The following is a 22,354-nucleotide window of genomic DNA, read 5'->3' as shown; positions in this document are numbered from 1 at the left end:
TTTCAACTCACAGTTTTACCTGTGGGGAAAGTTCGTATGGGATAATTTCGTCAAGGCTGTTTCACGCTCAACAAGCTATTTAAAAGGCAATTATAACACTACTATTCGTGTTGAGGGAAAGGCAACACAGTATGCATTCCAGGAACATTTCCATGAGAAATTTGCAGTATATACATGAAAAAATATATATAAAAAAAACTTTCTACAGAAACAATCACCTCCTCCCAAGGAAAAGTAAAAGGGCTGGTGGTTGTTTTAGAATCAAGGTGGCCTTATGCTGGCGTAAGCCTTGGCTCAAAAGCGACCCGAGAGGTGGTAAGGTATTACAGAGAGTTATTTCTTCATGTTTGAGCAGGCAGCAAACACATGCGCACCGATTTTCCTCCCATAATATTGACCAAAATAAAAAAACTTTACCAATTTCTCATCATATTCCCACTGTTTAGAATATCAAAGAACATAACACATTCTTTTGATTCTATCATGCTAAGGAATTAACTGCTGTAAAGCATTCACATACATATTGCTCATTATCATTATTTGAAGATTGAAATGAAACAGTCTATTGCTACAACAATTGTTTAATTGCCCGTAATATATAATGTGATAATATAGTAATAATAAAATAATACCACCAAGACTTATAATAGTAACAATAATTAGATAGAATAAACTTTAACATTTGATATAATCCAGAAGGCAAAGCGTGCACGGAGTGTTAACAAAGAACACAGTAAATCAAATAAAATGAGTGACATTCTTCATTGGTGGATTATGATAAAAAAAACTTTGGGACTCTCTTGACCCAATAGAATGTTGAGGTTTTAAAAGAATTCTAGGCAGAATTGTAGTTCATTGATGACAATGGAATTGTAAAACCTGAATTGATAATTCACCTAATGAAGCTTTGGATCATCCTTAGGGCGGTGTAGATGTGGGAGTGGACGTTGGCGTCGATGTGGGGGTAGAAGTTGGTCCAGATGCTGGTGACCCTGTAGAAGTTGGTCCGATGAATGGGGCTGTGAACATGTAGAAGTTGGTCCAGATGCTGGGGACCCTGTAGAAGTTGGTCCAGATGCTGGGGACCCTGTAGGAGTTGGTCCAGATACTGAAGACCCTGTAGGAGTTGGTCCAGATACTGAAGACCCTGTAGGAGTTGGGCCAGATACTGAAGACCCTGTAGGAGTTGGGCCAGATAACTGAATGATAACCCTGTAGGAGTTGGGCCAGATGCTGGGGACCCTGTAGGAGTTGGGCCAGATGCTGAAGACCCTGTAGGAGTTGGGCCAGATGCTGGGGACCTTAGGCGTTGGGGCCAGCATGCTGAAGGGAACCCTGTTAAGGAAGTTGGGCCAGATGCTGGGGAAAACCCTGTGGGAGTTGGTCCAGAATGCTGGGGCCCTGGGTTAGGGATTTGTGCCAGATGCTAGGGGGACCCTGTTAGGATTTGGGCCAGATGCTGGACCCTGTCGGAGTTGGGCAGAATGCCTGGGGACCCTGGTGAGTTGGGCCAGATGCCTGGGACCCTGTGAATTGGGCCCAGATGCCTAGGGGACCCTGTAGGAGTTGGGCCAGGAATTGGCTGGTTTGGGACCCTGTAGGAGTGGGCCAGATGCCTGGGGACCCTGTAGGAGTTGGTCCAGATGCTGGGGACCCTGTAGGAGTTGGGCCAGATGCTGGGGACCCTGTAGGAGTTGGGCCAGATGCTGGGGACCCTGTAGGAGTTGGGCCAGATGCTGTGGACCCTGTTAGTGAAGGTTGGCAGATGCTGGGGACCCTGTAGAAGTTAGGTCAGATTGCTGGGGACCCTGGTAGGAGTTGGCCAGATGCTGGGACCCTGTAGGAGTTGGGCAGAATGCTGGGGACCCTGTAGAGTGTGGGCCAGATTGGCTGGGGACCCCTGTAGGAGTTGGGCCAGGATGCTTGGGACCCTGTAAGGAGTTGGTCCAGATGCTGGGGACTTGGTAGGATTGGTTGGTCCAGATCTGGATGCGGGACCCTGTAGATTTGGCCAATACTAAGACCCCTGTAGGATTGGCCAGTGCTGGGACCCTTAGAGTTGGTCAGATTCTGGGGACCCTTAGGAGTTGCCAGATGCTGGGACCCTTAAGATTTGGCCCAGATGCGGGACCCTGTAGGATTGCAGATGCTGGGACTGGAGGAGTTGCCAATGCTGGACCCTGTAGGAGTTGGGCAGATGCTGGGACCCTGAGGAGTTGGCCAATGCTGGACCCGTAGGAGTTGGCCAGATGCTTGACCCTTAGAATGTCCAGATGCTGACCTTAGGATCTAATGATGCTGGGGACCTGTAGGAGTTGGCCAGAGCTGGACCCTGTAGAGTTGCCAGATGCTGGACCTAGAGTTGGCCAGATGCTGGACCCTGTAGGAGTTGTCCAATGCTGGACCTTGTAGGAGTTGTCCAGATTGGGACCTGTAGGAGTTGGCCAGATACTGAAGACCCTTAGAGTTGGGCCAGATGCTGGCGGACCCTGTAGGAGTTGGCCAGAATGCTACAGATCCTTAGGAGTTAGCCAGATACTGAAGACCTGTAGGTTGGCCAGCATACTGAGAACCCTGTAGGAGTTGGTCCAGATACTGAAGACCCTGTAGGAGTTGGGCCAGATACTGAAGACCCTGTAGGAGTTGGTCCAGATACTGAAGACCCTGTAGGAGTTGGTCCAGATGCTGGGGACCCTGTAGGAGTTGGGCCAGATACTGAAGACCCTGTAAGGAGTTGTTTCCAGATGCTGGGGACCTGTAGGAGTTGGGCCAGATACATGAAGACCCTGTAAGAGTTGGGCAGATGCTGGGACCCTGTAGGCAGTTGTGGCGTGCTGGGGACCCTGTAGGAGTTGGGCCAGATGCTGGGGACCCTGTAGGAGTTGGGCCAGATGCTGGGGACCCTGTAGGAGTTGGGCCAGATGCTGGGGACCCTGTAGGAGTTGGGCCAGATGCTGGGGACCCTGTAGAAGTTGGTCCAGATGCTGGGGACCCTGTAGGAGTTGGTCCAGATGCTGGACCCTGTAGGAATTGGGGGCCAGATGCTGGGGACCCTGTAGGAGTTTGGCCCGATGCGGGGGACACCTGTAGGAGTTGGGCAGATGCTGGGGACCCTGTAGGAGTTGGTCCAGATGCTGGGGACCCTGTAGGAGTTGGTCCAGATGCTGGGGACCCTGTAGGAGTTGGGCCAGATACTGAAGACCCTGTAGGAGTTGGGCCAGATGCTGGGGACCCTGTAGGAGTTGGGCCAGATGCTACAGATCCTGTAGGAGTTAGGGCCAGATACTGAAGACCCTGTAGGAGTTGGGCCAGTACTGAAAGACCCTGTAGGAAGTTGGTCCCAGATGCTTGGGACCCTGTAGGATTGGGCCAGATACTGAAGACCCTGTAGGAGTTGGTCCAGATACTGAAGACCCTGTAGGAGTTGGTCCAGATGCTGGGGACCCTGTAGGAGTTGGGCCAGATACTGAAGACCCTGTAGGAGTTGGTCCAGATGCTGGGGACCCTGTAGGAGTTGGGCCAGATACTGAAGACCCTGTAGGAGTTGGGCCAGATACTGAAGACCCTGTAGGAGTTGGTCCAGATGCTGGGGACCCTGTAGGAGTTGGGCCAGATACTGAAGACCCTGTAGGAGTTGGGCCAGATGCTGGGGACCCTGTAGGAGTTGGGCCAGATGCTACAGATCCTGTAGGAGTTAGGCCAGATGCTGGGGACCCTGTAGGCATTGGGCCAGATGCTGGGGATCCTGTAGGAGTTGGGCCAGATGCTGGGGGCCCTGTAGGAGTTGGGCCAGATGCTACGGAACCTGTAGGAGTTGGACCAGATGCTGGGGATCCTGTAGGAGTTGGGCCAGATGCTGGGGACCCAGTAGGCAATGGGCCAGATGCTGGGGGCCCTGTAGGAGTTGGGCCAGATGCTGGGGACCCAGTAGGCAATGGGCCAGATGCTGGGGATCCTGTAGGCGGCGAGCCAGATGCTGGGGGCCCTGTAGGCGGCGAGCCAGGTGCTGGGGACCCTGTAGGCGGCGAGCCAGGTGCTGGGGACCCTGTAGGCGGCGAGCCAGGTGCTGGGGACCCTGTAGGCGGCGAGCCAGGTGCTGGGGACCCTGTAGGCGGCCAGGTGCTGCCCTGACCCTGTAGGGGGCGGGGACCCTGTAGGCGGCGAGCCAGGTGCTGGGGACCCTGTAGGTTTCGGACCAGGTGCCGGAGTGCCAGTAGGATTTGGGCCTGGTGCTGCACTGCCAGTTGGTTTTGGGCCAGGTGCCGGAGTGCCAGTAGGATTTGGGCCTGGCGCTGCACTGCCAGTAGGTTTTGGGCCAGGTGCCGGAGTGCCAGTAGGATTTGGGCCTGGCGCTGCACTGCCAGTTGGTTTTGGGCCAGGTGCCGGAGTGCCAGTAGGATTTGGGCCTGGCGCTGCACTGCCAGTTGGTTTTGGGCCAGGTGCCGGAGTGCCAGTAGGATTTGGGCCTGGCGCTGCACTGCCAGTTGGTTTTGGGCCAGGTGCCGGAGTGCCAGTAGGTTTCGGACCAGGTGCCGGAGTGCCAGTAGGTTTTGGGCCAGGCGCTGCAGTGCCACTAGGTTTTGGCCCTGGAGCTAGGGAGCTAGCAGGTGGTGGGTTGGGTACTACAGTACTACTGGTGTCTTCATCGTCATCTGAAAGTTGAATCTACTGTAGCTTAAAATTACATACCTTTGTTCTCATTACCTTGCTCATAATACAGAACATTATCTATGTAATAACTACTGAAGTTAGACATTTTTAGAGCTTTTGTAGGCAAAACACACCTTTTATAAACTGACAAAGTTATTTGCTTGTTATTGCTTTGCTTATGAAGTTTTCCAGAAAGATTCGGATTTAACAAGGAATTCTTCATTTTAAGAGTAAAGCAAACGTGTCAAAATCATCAGCAATAAATGCTTCCTGTAAATCTCTGCATAAACCGATTAAGGTGGATCTTGAAAGACGAATTGAATGACTTCCTCATTGCCCCTCACCTGTTTCTGCTGTACGAACTGGAAGTATGACTGAATTCCGATTACCTTCAAAGACGAGGGAATCTGGGAAGATATGTGTTCTAGGCTAAAAGGAAAACCACGATGGGAATTAGATCATTTTCTTAGGTTCAATATGAGGCTGTGTATGAGTTTGCAACTGGAGATATCATTAAAAGCATAGCAGCAACGGCACAAGAAGCGAAGCAGAAGACAAGACAAGTCAAAACATGCAGAGCAAATTATTTTTTCCATTCTGTATACTACATAAATAAATGTACACTCATGCACATACATACATACATACATACATACATACATACACACACACACACACACACACACACACACACACACACAAGTTTCAAGATATAAGGGTGACTTTACTGATTTTGTGTCGAGAATGTGACTGAATGAAAGGAAAGAATTAGGAAGTCGAACAGTCTCTGCATAACAGGTGATGTATGAGAATGAGAATGTAAGAATTATCAGGAAATGCCAAAAGGGCATCGTAGATTTCTGAGTTGAGAGAAATAACAAAACGCCTCACAGAAAAGTTTAAGCAATTGAGTGGGAGTATGGATGAAATATTTACTAAGGCAGAATTATTCGACAAGCTAAAGTGTCAACAGAAAAAGCCTGCAACTGACATAATTTGACATAGAGAGCGCTTATAAAAGAATATATGGAGATGTGATGAGAGATGAAGGGAAGCGTGATGTACAACCAATATCAGCCAGTAAGTCTCAAAGGAGTGTTAAGAGGCAATGCGGCCAATAAATCGTAAAGTTATCCCTGCAGAATGCGTGCACCTTCCTACAAAGTGTTCTGCCTTCCTGAGAGGTGTATGCCATCAAATTGCCAAAGGGAATAGGACTGTTGATTCATAACTTGACCTTTAAAAGTGCATGAACAGAGAAGGAATGAAAGTACTGAGACATAATGTACTGAAATTGCACTGGTTGGTACGAGAGTTAACACGTGTGACTATACTGTTTTTTCCATCTGTCTATCCGCCTGTGGTGTTTTCGCATGGTAACACTGCGTCCCGGGCTTTAAATAGTTACGCTATGTGTAAGTTTTAGGTAAATAAAAGGATATCTGGGTGTACATTTGCAACTGAAAAGTGTTTTAAAAGAAATGAAAAAGGTTGCAGCTATGAATGGAACGGAAGACAGAATTTAAGCCAAAGGCTGGGACCTGCGGTCATTCAGAGCTGAAACGGAAATAAAGAGTAGAAAGTTTTGAAAGGTGTAACAGGAGGAAAACCTCAAAGCAGTTGATAGGAGAGGGTGGAAAGAAAAATATATGAAAATAAGATCGAAGGTACAGCAAACGGAATGAAGGGGTTGCAGCGAGAGCCCGAAGGGATGCTGCAAAGAATCCTCAAGTACTAATGCCTACAGTACATCACGCCAGGTGCAATGACGGTAATACCCACCTACGGAGACAGGGCAGAGAGGAGAATGTATACAAGAGAATACAGAAATGGTAGAGAGGAAATTTTAGAGGTAGAGTCAATCTTCTGACTGAATGTTAGAAAAAAAATTCTGGAGAAAAACCAACTGTTCTGGAGGGAAATGAATGAAAAAAATGCTAAGAATAATAGAGGCTTAGAACGGAACACCAAATGGAAGTTCTGCTGTCTGTAATGATTAGTCCAGTAGCAGCTGGAATATCATTTAAAAGGAATAGCTGAAAAACGACAGCAGAAACTATACAAATTACTATTCACAAGATGAATAGTAATATGTAAATTTCTCTCTGGCTTAGGTTATTCTTAATTTTCAATTTACATCGGGGGCGCAATGGGACCCAACCTGGGGTCTATGGTTGTCCCTCTACACGAATGAAATGGGTTGCAGCTAGGGGCCGAAGGGACGCTGCAGAGAACATTAAGTAATGCCTATAGGTACTACAGTGGTGCACACTGATGGCATTAACCCCTACGGGGCATGTGCAGTCAGGAAGCTCTTTCATGAAAGGACTGTCAGGCAAAGGATTTTTTTTTTTTTTTTCAATTTTTTTTTACATTTACTGACAATGTAGAATTTGTTGCACTAAATGGTAAGCTTGATCCAAGATACCACTGAGCACTTGGTTTTGTTGTCAGTTATCTGTATCGGATGAAAGTCAGAAGAAAATTAAGAGCTCAAAATCAGATGTTACATGTTCGGGGGATGATGACAGGAGGGACTGAGAATATGACGATGTTAAAGAAATTACAGTGTACAGAAATTTCAGAAACTAATAAAAAAAATTTGAAAGATTTGATAGGAAGAGCAACTGAAAGAGTTTGTAGCTGCTCTCAAGAGAGTTATTCTAGGTACATGGTCATCGTCCTCGGTCGAAAAAGTGTAAGATGAATGTGTTTTTGTCTAAAATAACATTTTGAATATTTTTGTTGGAGATATATAAATATATATATATAAATATATACACTATATATGTGTGTGCATGCGTGGGATTGTCCTCCTGTGGTTACACCTGCATATACACATTATATACATATATATATATATATATATATATATATATCTAGTGGCTGTGTGTATGTATGTCTGTGTGTGCATACTCATTAACACCAACTAACAATTCTTAAATATACAAATATTACTGGACGGCTGTATCCTTATCTTTAAATGCTAAAATGTTTGGACATCGAAGTTTATGTACGTATACGTACCTCGGTAGGATAAACACACAAGTACTAATCCTGAAGTACGTATTCATATTGTCCTCACTGACAATACATTCCCATCGGAATTTCTTCAAGAGAGTCGGCTTGTTTCCACAAGTTGGCTCTGAAAAATGCCAAATCGGATATGATTCACAGGTGAATCACATCACTCCTTTTGGATCAGGAAGGATACATCTGATATATATATATATATATATATATATATATATATATATATATATATATATATATATATATATATATATATATATATATATAGTCGTTCAGTGGAGAAATTATATACGAATCTTCAGAGGGTGTCCATGATACGAGTTGTAAAAGGATGAAGTTTATTACAACGAAACGTTTCGCACATGAAACATCTGTGCATCATCAGTCTGCAAAGAGCAATAAGACAAATAAATAACATATAAAACCATAAAACACACACAGAACTCACATGAATTAAAATAGTCTTAAAATTAACCCCCCCCCAACCCCCCCCCAAAAAAAAAAATACAAAGTAATAACAGTAAAAAGAGAGAGAACACCCAAAACACTAACCGTCCATGAGGAGAGAAGATGAAATGACCTGTCGTCACTATAATAAACTTCATCCTTTTACAACTCGTATCATGGATATATATATATATATATATATATATATATATATATATATATATATATATATATATATATATATATATATATATATATATATATATATATATAATTATCAGAGAGAGAGAGAGAGAGAGAGAGAGAGAGAGAGAGAGAGAGAGAGAGTCTTACTGTTAAAAGGTATGTTAAGGGATAATATATTTATCTTGCAGTCTATAGTAAATGATTAACTGTAGACTAAGTGAGGTGTTCATTCTATATATATATATTAAAAATAATTAAAAATTAATTTAATTTATATATATATATATAATATATATATAATATATATATAATATAAAACTAATCGAAGAATAAATTTTGACCCCCTTGTCCGGATCGAACCGCACCCAAAAAATCAGAAAGAGGCGGTTTAACGTCAACTCATTCGATATTCCCCGGGTACAGGTTCGACTCCTGCTAGGGGCATCAGAACTGCTTCATTTGACAAGCGGGCCCCTCCCCAGCCCCACAAAAAATAAAAGTTTTTAAAATAGAGATGAAAGGGCATAGTGGTTATATATATATATATATATATATATATATATATATATATATATATATATATATATATGCATGTAAATATACGTATATAAACAGACACATATATAAACATATCTATATGTATATATAAATATAGGTATGCAGTATACATGTATGTATGTATACACATATATTCATCTCATATATAAGATCTGTTTTCCTAGCAGAGCATGGCACATCAAGAAAATAAGACAGGTGTCAGGGATCAGGGCCACACTGACCCCAGATCAGTCAGCCAATGACATTTGATACAGAGAAATGTACTCGAACTCTCCAACACCTGACCCACCAAAAAAAAATAAGAAAAACGATTGAAAAATCATGAAAGAAGGAGAAATCTGTCACAGAAGAATGTTTTGGATCTGGCTTATAAAACAGGGAAAGATATCCAGTCTTCTGGACTTTGTAAAAGAATGAAAAACAGCTTACGAAAAAGAGAATTGGCTTGTAAGTGAGCGCGTACTGAATCATTTTAAGAAAGAACGAGTAGCTTCATATGTAAATCGAACCGAGTGTCACCGATCTGTAGCTATAAGCAGCTCTTACGGGCGACGACAGAGCAGCCGTTTCGTGACGTTTAAGTATAGAGCCGTAGGAGTCACTCATAACGAAAGGTACTGGTAGCTCCAAATGCACAGAAACACGAAGAGTTATCATCGATGGGTGGTTGTGTGTAGCTCCCAAATGAACGGGAGAGAAGACCACAGAAGGTGATAAGAGAGAGAGAGAGAGAGAGAGAGAGAGAGAGAGAGAGAGAGAGAGAGAGAGAGAGAGAGAGAGAGAGAGAAAAGGGGGATGGTATCACAGAAAAACACGCGAGATGGCAACAGCAGAGGAACCGCAGTTGTCCATAAGAGATGTTAGTGGAACATGACCTTTAGAAACAAAGGTTCTGATGATAAACAGCCATTCATCACGACCAGGTGAACAACAGAATATAGAATGAGAAAAGTCGTTTCTGTAAACATAATTTGACCAGAAAGATAATATTCCGGCACATCCAAAATGCAAGAAGCTGAGAGGGAAGAATTTATAAAGAAATAATTACGGTAAAAAAGCCACATGAACAATTAGGCTCTTGTGTTAGGTGTTGACCGCATGTGCAGGAGAAACATAATTACTGCCGTTTTTTTTAGAAAGGAAGCATGAAAAATTGCGTTTACTGTGATCGTTTCTTCCTTTCAAACTCTTTCGTGTTTCTTTTTTTTTCTGAGGATTTTAATCGTCTTTGCAGAGTTGCCTTTCTCACCGGCGTTTGCTCTTAAAATCAAAATAACGAAAAATATAAAAATATGGAAGTCCGGCCAAAGTACGCAAGGTGTCTGTAAGACAGAAATGTTGAGAATAAAAAAAAAACTGATAAAACTTGATAAACAAAAGATAAATGTCTTTAACAATATAACGACAGAACGCACAGTATATATAACGACCTCAAAATTGAATGTTACCACGTACTGGGACAAAAACGGCGCGGAGCCGTAGAGACCATCCCGGATCCAGATTCTTCGGACTAAGGGAGACGCCATCCTTCCTCTACGCTACTCGCTACTATACTGGTATTCCTCTCTTGACCAATTACGAACGTCGGCGCCAGCGATGAATAACTATGGAAATGAAAAAGGGAAGGAGGAGGTGAGGTGAGGGGGACATTATGTGTGCGCGTATGTGAGAGAAAGGTATATACAAAATACATTTACGATTCTTGTATAGTTAGCTAATGTAGCGTCGTCGCTCGTGTGGCGACAACAGGTGTGTGTGTCACACACGCACACGCGCGCACACACACACACATACATATATATATATATAATATATATATTGTTACATTTATAGATCGCCTCGTCTCTCCAGTATTTATAGAATGAATCTAGCTAGAAACGGCAGCCATCTTACTCCTAACATCAGCTGACTTTAGGAGGGAAACTCAGCATAGACATTTCCGGCAGGTAGAAGCAGGCAAATAAAATTCGTTAAGCCTTAGGGACATATCCCATGGGGAGTGTGTAGCTAGATAGGTACACTCGACAAGAAAACTGAAGATACAGTTTTCATTAGCTTTCGTTCATCCAATTTCCCATTTGTTTTTACTGAAAAGACATAATATCACTAAATTTACTCTAGAATATGAAAATACATTGCAAATTATATCATATAGGTTAAAACTGCAAAACAAAACCGTTCAGATACTTAAAAACACGATATATGTCCGAAGTAATTGGAATTTCTCAGATGGATTCGTTCATAGAGATCTGGTAGATAGAATGTGAATTTCTGATTTTAGTACTATGTATCACAAAGACAATATTTACTAGTTTTGCTTCATGAGCGGGGATATATTGCATTATCGTAAGTGGTGAATGCAATGATTTTAGTTTCTACAAACTTATGTTTGTATTCCAAAGCGATTAAAGTTAGCTGACGTCAATGGCACTCAATGTTGTGACGGCTAAGGTAGGTTGAACAAATCTAGTTTCATCCGCATGAGCGTTTTCTATGATGTGAGGAGCAGCCCTAGAACTTCAAGCGGGAAAGCGCAAGTCACTGGATACTGGCTAACGTAACGGATTTCACACTTTGATTACTTTGACGTTGACATGGATCGAATGCTGGTTGCTGTTTACAAAGCTACTGTCTTTAAACATAAATCTTAATCAAGGTTTAAGTAGCATGTTAGCTCAAAGATTTTCTGGCTATCAAGGTATATAGAATAAGGGGCTGGCTATATGCTCCCATTACAAAGCAGTTCGTAGCAGCCTACAGCCCTACACGACTGCATTTCTTTGCCGCGAGGCTGAAAGATCTCCCACGATATAAAACTTTAATTGCGTGTGCAATCCATATTGAGTTATTTATGGTAATAAATATTTTTACTTAACACAGCTTTTTTTCGTAACAAATGATTTGGTGGATGAACCCTGATTTTCAAAAAGTAAAGACTATATCAAGAAAAGCAAGAAGGACCGCAACCGTGTCTAAAATTTTTCCAAGGCAACTGTCGAAGTAATCAAGATTAGGGTATGAATTTCTTAAGAGAATTAACTTGAATATTTATGATCCCTTCAAATTTAATCTAGCATAATGCAGCACGATCTTGGCAGTCATATGATATCGCGCAAGCATAGGCCTATCGATAGAGATACTTAATTATGTTTTCTTCTGCCTTTCCGCCGTCACAAGTCAAGTCCGTCACCAGTACTAATCAATTCTCTCGGCTCTCTCTTCCTTCCTCCTCGCTCTCACTCTCTCCCACCTCTCTCTCCTCTCTCTCTCCTTCGGTTCTTCCACTTCTAAAACATACTTTTAAAAATATATATATTACCACTCCAAATCTCCAAAGAAAATAATAATGAAATAAGTAGTTTATAAAATAGGCCCTAAGAGGTTTCACATGAGCAGATTTTGCTCCTCCCTCTCTCTCTCCACTTTTAAAACACATTTGAAAAAATATTATCACTCAATCTCTCAAAGTAAATATAATGAATTAAGTATCTCTATAGATAGGCCTATTTTTGCGCTCTCTCTCTCTCTCTTCCAAGTTTCTTTCCCCATCTCTCTCTCTCTCTCTCTCTCTCTCTCTCTCTCATCTCTTCTCCTCTCTCTCTCTCTCTCTCTCTCCCCACTTTGAAACATTTGAAAAAATATTATCACTTAACCTCTCAAAGCAATATAATGAATTAAGTATCTCTATCGATAGGCCTATGCTTGCGCGCTCTCTCTCTATTGTCGTAATATTTCAGTCTTTACTGTATTGTTCCTCACGATTTCCACAAGTACTGCCCAAATTTTAGAACCCTGTCTCTCATTGTTTAAGATACGTCTTTAATTACATATGAATTTTACGTCAGTTTAGTGTCAAACATTACTTAGAAATAAGGTTTCACAGTAGGTTTTTAAAAGGGATGATCGATATGCTACCCTGAACTGACGTTACCAAACCAACATTAACGAATAATATAGAGCCTGTTTCTACATTCAAGTATAAATGATTATAGGACCTCAACAGAATCTTTATGGTGTAAAGTTGATGGAAATCTAGAAAGCAACAAACGCTATAATTTTGAAGCTCCGCCCCCTTTCAAGAGTTGCCAGGTGTGGCATTATTGAACAATAGCTATATGTCCGAAGATTTAAAAAAACTGTATCTTAAGTTTCCTTGCTGAGTGTACTTTCTAGGCCTACTCGTAAGATCCCTTATCCTGTGACTCTTTCGCTGGTCGTATGTCTGTTTCCAGAATGACCTGCCAACAGGGGGTGAGAAGCTATCCCCAACCTCAAGCAGTAACACCTGACCTTGTTCTCAGTCCAGCTCAGTCTCTTGGAACGGACAGACGACCGACCCTGCCTGCTCATAAGCCTAAACAAAGGCACTAACTGGTGCACCCTAAACTCGGACAAAGCCGACGCCATCCTCTCCAAATTACTCTCCATAAGGCACCCAGATACGTCTGAGTTACAGTCATATTGCCAGTTCTTTTCGGAGTCAAACCAACTCTCCCACATTTTCCAAGTCAAATTCGAACTTCTCAAAACGAACCTCCTTTTGTTCCTTTCTACCTAGCGGCCAAATGCTACCTTTGTGATCGTCCCAGATAAACAAAACTCTTCATTGAGCCATTATCTTTTATTAAGCACTATAGTTCTCCCATTGTGTGTGATTAAGGATAAATTCCCTCCGTAGTGGGTTAGACATAAATATTGTGTGAGAATTCTTTGTTTTTATGTTGTGTGTAATTTGGGATTCATTTCCAGATTACCACTGCTGGCTCCATGCCCAGTCTCCTTGCAAGAGCTTTTCTTACTGCTAGATCATCAATTTGGAAACCAGCCTGGCATTCATTGTTGAATTCGGCCATTTCATCATAGTGTGAATAAGAGTAAGGCAGACCGGGCCCGGCGCTCTTTCCACGTGGCCATATGCCTTTCAGTAATCTCAGACCATGGAATGTTTTCTTTGAAAATGAATGTAATTTGGAGCTAGTAGCTGAAGTTTTTCAATGGCAACCTTGTACACCCCTTAACAGTTATCTAAAGTCAGAAGCGCTCATTTTTTTCCTCTCTCCCCTTACGTTTCCACAGTTGGGCCCTAAAACGTAATAATATATATATATTATATGGTATATATATATATATATATATATATATATATATATATATATATATAATATATATATATATATAGTATGTGTGTATGTGCACACTGTCGCTATCACGCATATAGGACAAAATTTCAAAATTAACCTGAACTTTCCAGAAATATATAACCGTATATACCTATATATATATATATATATATATATATATATATATATATATATATATATATATATACAATTCATAAAATATATATTATATATGCACACACCAACACACACATCATATATAAAACATATAGTAATTGTTCACCGTAAGCGGTACCTTTTTCATATTTGGAGCGTAGTTTTGAGCACTGTCCCCCCCAGATATCGAGGTGTCTGGGAGCGCTCGACAGTGCGAAAAAATTATCATTTTGAAAATTCCGCAATATAAATAAATTTTATGCCAACAAACGTTCCTTTTGCTGTCATTTTTTTCTAAATGTTAGTATTTTATGGTGGAATAGTCAGAATAAGAGTCCCAGCCCTCTAAATACGAAAAAATGTGAGTTATTTAATAAAAAAAAAAAAAAAATCTTTACTTTTTTTTATATTTTCGTTCCTAACCCAAAAACTATGAAAGTCAGGCGAATGAATTATTTTTCATGAGAAAGCCAATAAAATTCCCTAAATAGTGACATATAAATAAATGGAAAACGAATAAGTCCAGCCGGTGAAAAAATCGATAGAAAAGAGGATAAGAAACATAGCGCTCCGCCCGGCGCATAGTAAGAATTATCGCTAGATTTTTTTTTTTTTAAGAGCCCTATTTCTGTTATTTTTCATTGAAATTCCTTTGTAAATATACGAAAATGTAGAGGAAACGTTGAAGAATAAAGGGAAGGTCAAGAAAAATGGCTTTGGATACGGCAACAGTTTCATTTTGACGTTATAAATTGATCGAATCGAAAAAAAATTTTACCGTTGTCAACATTTATTGCTAGAATAATTTTTTAAGAGCCCTATCTCGGTTATTTTTCATAGAAATTACTTTGTAAATATACGAAATTGTAGAGGAAAAGTTGAAGAATAAAGGGAGAGCTAAGAAAAATGGCTTTGGGGTCACTGAGAGGGAAGTGTAGGTGCGATCAGCTGATTTCATTGTGAGAATTTTACTACGCCAGGGATTTGAGCATGCATAGTACAGAAACTACTTTGCTGGCGTATTGATACCCGAGATACACGGTCCAAGGTATGATCTAGCCTATGGAAATCGCTACTTGTCCGAAAATAAAAAAATAAAAAATGCCCCTACCACACGTACGAAAAATTTCGGTAAATTTTACGTACCGCTACGTCAGTTGGATAGATAGGGGATAGAGTATAGAGTATTTTTACGTACTATTACGTCAGTTGGACATGAAAGATCTAGAAAGGAACGCATTTCCGGTTTCTTGGAGATTCTCTTAGGGATGGGGGTTGCAGGCTCAACGTCCTATTCATGAACATCTATTTGGACTGATGGGGGGTTGGCCGGAAGTAATTCATGGACCAAGCAAGATTGAGGTAAATTGAAACGACTTCCTTTTTTTTCCTCAAATTATATTTCACACACGTGCACACACACACATAATATATATATATATATATATATATATATATATATATATATATATATATATATATATATATATATATATAAACAAGCTGAGGCGAAGGGACAGGCATCTTGTACATGAAAGTAGTTTCTCGGCCGACGTTCCGCGACTAGCATTCCAGTCGCATTTTCAAGGCTGAAAGAATTTTTAGACACTTCTAGTTTACATTTTACTCATAAATTATACTGTAAACTAACACAGAAAAGTAATATAGAGCAATAGATCAAAGACAAAGAAAAAGTTTCAACACAAATTGACACTGCTCAGGTGGGTTCTTGTGTATAAATTTACGTTGAATCTGTTCTTTTCCTCTTATACTTTTTATTTGTTTTCAATATAATTTATATGCGTGCTTTTCAGTGTAAACTAGTATAGTGTCCAAAATCGTTTCAGCCTTAAAGATACAACTGAAAAGTTAGTCGCGAAACGTCGGCCAACTAAACGCTTTTATGTTACAAATCTCGTGTCCCTTCGCTTCACTTTGTGCGCTATATATATATATATATATATATATATATATATATATCATATATATATATATATATATATATTATATACATACATACATATATATATAATATATATGCGTGTATATATATATATATATATTATATATATATATATATATATATATATATATACAGGGTGGTCCAAAAGTAGACGGACAAAGAATGATAACATTTATTTTGAGATGATGTAAACAATTATATTCACTAATAAAATTATTACACTGACAATTAAAATGAGATTTTATAATGTGCAAAAAATACACTGACAATTAGATTTTATTATGCGCAAAAATTACAAAAGTACTGACATTTTACGAACGCCGATGTTCCAACTGCTGTCCATCACAATTTACACAGCTATTCCACCTACTACTGTCCACCTACTTTTGGACGCGGAAGGGAAGAAGGGAGCCACTTCCGAACATGTTGCTCGGCAAAGAAAACGGATTTCCACGAAACCCAAACCATCAATTAACACAAAATGTTACGCCTTAGCATTCCGTGCACATGTCAAATACAAGTGGTTGTGGAAAAAAAAAAAAAAAAAAAAAAACAAAAAAAAAAAAAAAAAAAAAAAAAAAAAAACGTAACAACGGTCCCCTGAACATTATATGCTATACTTGCGTCAGTGGCTGATAAATATTATGGCATTGAGGTAATAACATATGACGTCCATAGCAAGTGTAGTCTACTTCCTTATAGAAAGGTGAGTTTGTATGGATACAGACACGCTTACTATTTGCTTGCCGTGCTGTCTGTTATACATACACATATATGTATGAAAGTATTATATATAATATATATATAGTATAATAATTATATATATATATATAGATATATATATATATATATAATATAAAATATCTGCTTAATATAATACACATTAAATTATACCTATACATTTAATTAAAAACACAATATGAACAAACATACCATATGCTTATTTGTAGATATATAACTGTAGACACTATATGTATGTTCACTTTATATATACACATATGTATATATATATATATATTATCCTTTACAACTTATTCTCCAATAATTCATCTCCCCCTAACACCGAAATATTCACTGTCGCATTCACACCTCGACTTCAGCATCTGCACAAGAGCTCATCAATAGCGTCGAACCCTCCAACAAATATTGCTCTCCTTTCCCATGATATTAGGCTATTCCTTTCAAAAATGTACAACTTAACCTCCCTCTGTCTGCGAATTACGAAGGCTTTTTTCACCAACCTATTTTCTCCCATTCCATCCTCAAGAAAAAACCATCTTAAAACATTGTCAATGAATAATACAACACATATTCGTAAAGAAATGACAATAAGCGTCGATAAAACCCAATAACCTGTGCGGTTTACTACTGCATCTAGAAATCACATTTATTCTGGATTCCGTAATTAATACCAATTAATACAGAGTTTTTGGGGGCGATAAATGAAAGCATAACAAGAAACGAACTGCTTACAAAGTTTCTAGTTTTCGTATTACATGCCATGCATTGCGTTCTTCCAGTTTTGCGAGTGCGATAATTAGACTGGCAATTATTCATTAAAAGGTGATTCGTCCTAACATTCAATATGTTTTGACAGCTTGAAACACAATGTTTGCCTCGTGAATCTCGCACTGAGAAATGTAGGAATTACTCTGAGTGAGTTCTGAAGAATGTGAATTTCCAAAATGCACCTTGTTGTTAAGAAGATTCTATATTTGATTTCTTGTTGGTCTAAAATTATACACGAGTGAGAGCAATAACTGTAGTGTAGATTGCCGCATGAAATAAGTTGACAAAAGGGCATCAGACGCGAGCACTAGGCTGAAAAAATAAAAAGTTATGGGAGCTTTATCAAATATTTAGCTAAAAAGAGTTATGGTTTTCCTGTGAAAGTGACACCTGCACTGAAAGTGAAAATTACCTTCAACCATGGTGGAACTAGGAACGAGAGAATCTGAACTAGGGAATCGCATGATAAATCTTCATGAAGGTGTTATACATCTTGATTTGTGGAACAACTACAAGAGACAACCTGTAGCAGTAAGTAAACAGGGCTGCTTTTAAGTAAAGGCTTGATATTTTACGTTTCAAATTATTTTGAAGCACTGAAACTTCACAGGATGAGCTTGGACAGTGAAAAAATAAGACAATGGCCGCCCTGCCCTACAATAATGGTGGTTTCTCTCTTTTCCCCTCCTCGTTCGTATTTTGACTTCCTGAACCGATACTTATTCCAGGGTGTACACTATATGATGTGACAAATACATACATACATACATACACACACATATATATATTATATATATATATATATATATATAATATATATATATACACAATGTAGTATATAGAATATTCATTTATTCCTTCCATGGCACAGGTAACGTTCTTTGTCCACTGCCATATTCATAAGCAGCATAAGGACCTTTCTATGGGCAACCGCCGGCAAATGGGATTCTTTTGTCTTGTATGCAAATGAAAGGTGCCGTAAAGTGTCCATGCTCTGATATTCTGGGCGCTTCCGGGGTAACTAACAATTCTTTATTATTGAGCATCCCGCTGGCTATTCTACGCTTGTATTGGTACAATAGTAGTCAGCAGTATATCTAGTAATTCCTATCATGTGAGAGGTAACTGACATATATACCGCTTTCAGAGAGTGAGCTACGAAACATACAGGCTCCTAGAATAGAATGAGATGCAGAATTTAGGCCAAAGGCCAAGCGCTGCGATCTGCGAGGTCATTCTGAGCTGAAACGGAAATTAACAGTAAATAGGTTTGAAAGGGGTAACAGGAGGCAAACCTCGCAGTGGCACTATGAAATAATTGTTAGGAGTGTGTGGAAAGTAAGAATTATGAGACTAGAACAGAGGTAAAGTAAAAAGATTAACAGGGGTTGCAGCTAGGCGCCGAGGGGACTTATATATATATATATATATATATATATAATATATATATATATATATATATATATGTATACATATATATATACACGCCATATATAATATATATATACATAATTACTTTCTCTTCTATCTAACTTCTCGAAATAGGGAAAAATTAATCCCATTTCTTTCCAATTACTTTTTCCTGAGAAGCTTGCCTGAAGAGAGAAATAATTATACAGCGATTCAAGGTCTGAATGTCTAAATGCATATAAAAACTGAAAGTCAAAACTTACTGATAGCTGTCTACGAGCACTGTTGGTGTTTGGCAGGTTTGACAAGAGGCTAACTTAATTCAAATCCAGGCCCCCTTGCTTTCTACACCCAAATTCCACCCCCACACTTCACTTCCCACTCTCCGTGGGAATCACGTTGGAAATATCGCATTACGATTTACGACGCTCTTGTTCATTAAGATGGCCTTATGCCAGCAAGGACTCCCCCTCCTACCCTTCAACAAATGCGTAAACGATTTCCGTGAGGAGGAGGAGGAGGAGGAGGAGGAGGAGGAGGAGGAGGAGGAGGAGGAGGGGTCAATTGAGGGCGAGTGGATGGAGGGGTCAATTTGAGGGCGAGTGGATGGAGGTCTCTTAGCCTTGGTGGAGGTTGGCTGTCTCCGATTCTATTATTGCATCCTATTTATATACTACGACTGTTATCCATAAATAAAATCGTTGTGAACGTCAATAACCTTAAGCAGACGGCTGTAAGGTAAAATGCAACAAATTAGGTGCAGATATAGGCCGAAAAGACACTTCAAACATCGTAATAATGCGTACAGTGCACCACGTGTGATGCAATGACGGCTTTAACCCTCCTACAGGGCACACAATTGTGTGCTTGTAGCTCCTAGCAGCTCCGACGTCATTTGAACCATTTGCAGGCTAAAACTTATACACTCATTTAATTAACACATTAGCGCATATATATATATATATATATATATATAATATATATATATATATATATATATATATATATATATATACATATAATATATATATATATATATATATATATATATATATATATATATATATATATATATGAATAATTATCGCGTCACCGTGGGATTCATTATACATTATTCGAGCTACAAATGTCCTTTAATATTTAATTCGCTCTACCTCGGAATTAATATATTTTCATAAATGTTAACCGAAGGGAAATTTTTAAGTTGATATTATTATCAAACTAAAAAAATTTCCCTTCAGTTTACATATATGAAAATTTATTAATTCCGAGATAGAGCGAATTAAATATCAAGGGTCATTTGTAGGTCGAATTATATATATATATATATATATATATATATATATATATATATATATATATATATATATATATATAATATATATATCACACATATCCCAAAACCACAGGTGAAAAATGAGAGACAGGGTGTAGGTCCTGACCGGTTTCGGCTTTATTTTCAAGCCATTGACAAAGGACTGATACATAGTATTAGAATTCACGAGTATATATACTACAAAGACAGTACTGACGAACATACACACAACAGTTTGAGACTGCAGATCCACCCACAGGCAGGTGTCAAGGTAGGAGTGGCTTCTTTCAAAAATCATCTAGGCTAAAATTTACAATAAATTCTCAAGGGATACTACCGCTTAGGGTACAAGTCCACACCTGACAGGTGTCAGGGAGCGGGGTTGAACATCTCATTACCACTACTGCCCCCGCCCCCTTTACTGTGTTTACAAATATAATAATCCTATTTTTCATATATCTCTACAGCCAACGAATTAAAATTTAAACAGTTTACAAAATTTCTTTTGATATTAAAGGATCAAGTTTATACATTCCTTGACTGATGTTCATATTATTGTTGTAACTTTCTTTTATAAAACTAGATTCAATGATATTCCTTTCCAATGCATTATTAGAACTCACCAGCTTTTTTGGCCCCTTCCCAGTTAATAGCATGATTGTCACTAACATGTACAAATATACCACTATTTCCCTGTGCATATCTCACACATTGTTTATGTTGTTCTATTCTTTTTTCCAGTGCTTTCCCCGTTTGACCAATGTAAAAAGTTGTCACAAGACTTACACGGGATTTTATATACACATCTTTAGCATTGTCGGGGGAGTTCTTAATAAGTACCTGTTTCAATTGTTTATTGTTTTTAAAAAACTACATTAACACCAAAATTCTTCAGGAGATGTGGGATATCTTTCATATTACTATTATAAGGTAGTACAAGCAAATTTTTGTTGTTGTAAGGTTCTTTTTGATTTGATACATGGTCTTTTTTGCCGCTTTTAATGCATTGTTCAGTACATTATCTGGATATTTCAGTTTCTTGCCTGTATTCTGAATCTTATCTATTTCCTCATCTATATATTCTGGGCTACATACCCGTAGTGCTCTTAAAAACATAGAAGCAAACACTGATCTTTTAACCTTATTGTTTTGTCCAGAATAGAAATGTACATAGGAAGAAATATTAGTAGGTTTTCTGTAAACACTATACTTAAACCCAAATCAATACTATTTCTCGTTATGAGGACATCCAAAAAGGGTAGGCATTCATCTTTTTCTATTTCCATAGTAAATTTAATTGATGGTACTAATTGATTTAAAAACCTGGCAAAAAAGTTATTTACATCTTCATTCCCTGGCCATACACAAATTATGTCGTCAACATATCTAAACCAAGGTACATTGCGTGGAATTATATTATTTAAAATTTTCTTTTCAAAAAATTCCATATATAAATTACTTAGCACTGGGCGGGGACAGAGGGTTTCCCATTGCCATATACCAAAATTTTGTGAGTAGAATTTTCCGTTGAATTCAAATTTACAGTCTTTAACACATAATTTTATTGGTTCAATTAAGGTGCTTCTAGAAAATGGAATATCCAGTTAGTTTGTTTTCTAATAATTCCGATAAAAACTCCAATAAATCATCAATAGGCACTTTTGTGAATAGAGATACTACATCGAAGCTCACAAGTCTCGATTCACTATTAACTTTTACACTATTTAGTTTATCTATCAGGTCCACATTATTCTTAATATTGGCATTAGAGATGTTACCTACCAATGGGTTAAGGATATCCACTAAATATTTTGCTAATTTATAAGATGCGGAACCCACTGAGCTGATTAATTGGTCTGGCAGGGAAGTTTGCTTTATGGGTTTTTAGTTTTTATCGTACCATACATATACGGTAGCGATGGGAGGTCACACACACCTTCTTTATAAGACTTTCGTTGCTTTTAAACAGATTTTCACTTTTTTATTAAAACCACTATTCAACACTTT

General features: G+C 39.2%; 2 protein-coding genes across 2 annotated transcripts in view; both read right to left on the bottom strand.

Moving 5' to 3' along the window:
- The window catches only part of LOC135223521 (treacle protein-like), a 443,099-nt gene that overhangs the window by 414,710 nt on the left and 6,035 nt on the right, over positions 1–22,354 (bottom strand). The window lies entirely within an intron of this gene.
- Positions 1,441–10,400, bottom strand: LOC135223937 (basic proline-rich protein-like). The gene is made up of 8 exons (XM_064262857.1): positions 10,323–10,400; positions 4,995–5,079; positions 4,264–4,652; positions 3,378–4,181; positions 2,547–3,294; positions 2,307–2,489; positions 1,808–1,999; positions 1,441–1,745 (listed from the first exon to the last, which is right to left on the bottom strand). The coding sequence occupies exons 1-8, from the start codon at positions 10,398–10,400 to the stop codon at positions 1,441–1,443; spliced, it is 2,784 nt and encodes a 927-aa protein (XP_064118927.1).

The sequence above is a fragment of the Macrobrachium nipponense genome, chromosome 10, assembly GCF_015104395.2.
Source record: "Macrobrachium nipponense isolate FS-2020 chromosome 10, ASM1510439v2, whole genome shotgun sequence".
In the NCBI taxonomy this organism is placed as follows: domain Eukaryota; kingdom Metazoa; phylum Arthropoda; class Malacostraca; order Decapoda; family Palaemonidae; genus Macrobrachium; species Macrobrachium nipponense.
The sequence above is the reverse complement of the archived record's forward strand: the minus strand, read 5'-3'. Positions and strand labels throughout refer to the sequence as shown.

Bases quoted from the DNA above. Each gene is read 5' to 3' on its own strand.
- LOC135223937 (XM_064262857.1), bottom strand. From the start codon at position 10,400: ATGGCGTCTCCCTTAGTCCGAAGAATCTGGATCCGGGATGGTCTCTAC. The intron at 4,653-4,994 runs GTGAGGGGCAAT...TTCAACTTTCAG, and splicing joins AGTTCGTACAGCAGAAACAG to ATGACGATGAAGACACCAGT. The intron at 2,000-2,306 runs GTCCCCAGCATC...CCAAATCTACAG, and splicing joins GCTCTGGCCAACTCCTACAG to GGTCCCGCATCCAGATCTGG.